Source organism: Pagrus pagrus, assembly GCF_965226575.1.
Source record: "Pagrus pagrus genome assembly, chromosome: 12".
Classification (NCBI taxonomy): Eukaryota; Metazoa; Chordata; class Actinopteri; order Spariformes; family Sparidae; genus Pagrus; species Pagrus pagrus.
This window is the reverse complement of record NC_140196.1, coordinates 30,251,835-30,254,334: the sequence shown is the minus strand read 5'-3', so window position 1 is coordinate 30,254,334 and position 2,500 is coordinate 30,251,835. Positions and strand designations below refer to the sequence as shown.

Below are 2,500 nucleotides of genomic sequence, written 5' to 3'. Positions count from 1 at the left end.
AACCTCTGTTGCAGCTCTACAATCAACTAAATGTTAACTTATAAGATGTACACATAGTGTGTGACCAACCTGTGTGATGGCAGGCGAGTGTGTCAGTCCCAAAGAGTGTCCACTGAGCTGCTGGTGCTGGTGCTGGTGCTGGTGCTGATGGTGTGGACTGTGCAGCCCTCCCAGGTGAGCCTGGCTGTGGAGAGGAGGGCTGACCTGGAGAGGAGGCGTGGATGCTGCCGTCATGCCGCCAAGGGACAGAGCTCCCTGGTGGGGGACACTGGGCCGCGGCACTGTCCCTCTGGACGACAGAGCGTGGAGCTGGGGGTGGATGTGGGTGTGAGGAGGAGGCAGGTGGGGGCCGAGGCCGGGACTTGAGGCGTGGGAGGGGTGTGACTGGTGAGGGTATGTCATGTACATACTCGGGTGCTGAGGGGGAGGGAGAGAGTGAGGGTGGGCTAGGGAGCTGGAGGAAGGGTGCTGGCCTGGGTGACCAGGGTGACCTGGGTGACCTGGGTACATGGAAGGTTTGGGTGTAAAAATTGAGGTAGAAGAGGAGGAAGATGAGGGGGAGGAGTGGGGCGGCTTCATCTCAGATGAATCGTTGTAACTCTGGAGAAGAAGAAGGATGAGTTTAACAGGAAATCAGTTAAATTCCAATAATTGAATTATCAGTGTGTGTGTGTGTGTGTGTGTGTGTGTGTGTGTGTGCGTGTGTGCGTGTAGTACCTGTGAGACCAGACTGGCCCTATAGGCAGCCAGTTGTTTCAGATACTCCTTCTTAGCCGTCTCTGTTCTTTTCTTGTACAACTGAAACAAACATTTTACTGGACTGTTAACCTTTATTACATTAGTTGAACAAATTTCTACTAATCAATTTAATGAGCAGTACCTCATTAGTTATGTAACAGTTTTTATTGATGTGAAAAATCTTCAGTGAACTGTAGCTGTGAATAATCTACGACATGCTGTGAAACAGTCAGACTTTTGGCTGCATTAAATCATCATAATAACATAACATGAACTCAGATATCACATCACGGGGCTCATAGAAATTCCTTCAGCTGACAGTTATCTAATAACACCAAATACACACACTAATGAATTCCCAAAGCAGCTATTAGAAACTTGGAATCTGAACTTTGTTAAAATTTGGTTGACATGCCACTAGCAATTTAGTGAGCTCAGTACTGATTGATAGTCTCAGTTGTATTGTTAGAGCTGATGTTTTTGTGGTCACATAGGCATGTTCATTCAAAGAGGGAGGATCTACCTGTTTCTGCTCTTCTCCAAGGCCGTCCCACATGGAGGCCACAATCTTTGACACTTCCCCGAAAGTGGCGTTGGGGTTCTGGGCCTTGATGTTGGCCTGGGTGTCCCTGAAGAACAAGGCATAGGCAGACACTGGCTTCACTGGCTCATTTGGGTCCTTTCGCTTCTTCTTCTTTGGTGTTTTGGGTTTCTTGGAAATGTCCACGGTTGCTGGCCTCTTCTCTGCTCCACCGCCCAGCTAAGAGGAGAAGGATGTTGAGTAGGACACAAGTACATGGACGGATAGAAGGATGGAGGTATTTTAGTTCAGCATTTTACAAAAATGTAAAAAAAAAAAAAAAAAAACAGCATTATGAAACACGCTTGGTAGTGTAAATGCTATTTAGTAAATGTATGTGATCATTCAAAACCTGTATGATTCCTTTAGTAATTTGTTCTAATAGTAATCTTCCAGTCTTTTATGCTTAAACTAGCATTTTAACATTTCACAGCCCTGTCCGTGACACAGATGCCTCTCATGTCTGACATGTGACCTCAACCTTGTTAAATGCCGAGCCACGCATCAACCTCATAGGTCAAATAAGGGGAAACTCCCGGCCAGGCAGCAGAGCTGATGAACCCTTTTAGACGAGTGAATAAAAATCATCAAGACTACACACAACCTGTTTCTACACCAGCCTACACAAGACCTCCATCACTGTCTACATGAGATTTCACTCAAAGTCATCGAATCATTTCACAGAATGTTTTCTGGATCGAACCATGAAATTACAAATAAAACAGAGACAATGTTTAATTGGTGCACCTAATTATCAGTTAATGACTTCCAATTTTATGCCAGTCTTTGAGTCAATGCACAAGTTCAGTTGACCAAAAAGATATGAAAAATGTGTCTACAGACAAGCAGATGATTAAATAAATATGAAGAATGAAGTTTCCAATGACAATAATAAAAGATGACAACATTTTGGAAATCAACACCAGCTTTTAAACAGAACTGTCTTGTCTCTATTGTCCCTGTAATGATGACCAAATTAAATAGACCTTAACTGGTAACTTTTTAAAAGAAAATAATGGATCTTTAAAATTAAGAGTTTTTGACATTTGTATTGATTTAAATTGAAAAATTAAAAAGCATATCTGTTTTGTCAAATACTCGGGTGCCCAAACATTTTCCCTTGGTGGGCATAACTAAAACTTAATGTTGGCTATGTGTTAAAGGAGACTGGTATTGTTTTGT

At 43.1% G+C, this 2,500-nt stretch overlaps 1 protein-coding gene across 1 annotated transcript in view; it reads right to left on the bottom strand.

Moving 5' to 3' along the window:
* The window catches only part of tox (thymocyte selection-associated high mobility group box), an 83,803-nt gene that overhangs the window by 11,353 nt on the left and 69,950 nt on the right, over positions 1-2,500 (bottom strand). Inside the window, exons 6-8 of the mRNA XM_084370082.1 lie at positions 1,262-1,498; positions 718-798; positions 70-600 (exon numbers count right to left, since the gene is read on the bottom strand). Of these exons, the coding sequence (XP_084226208.1) occupies positions 70-600; positions 718-798; positions 1,262-1,498 (849 nt within the window). The remainder of the gene's footprint in view (positions 1-69; positions 601-717; positions 799-1,261; positions 1,499-2,500) is intronic.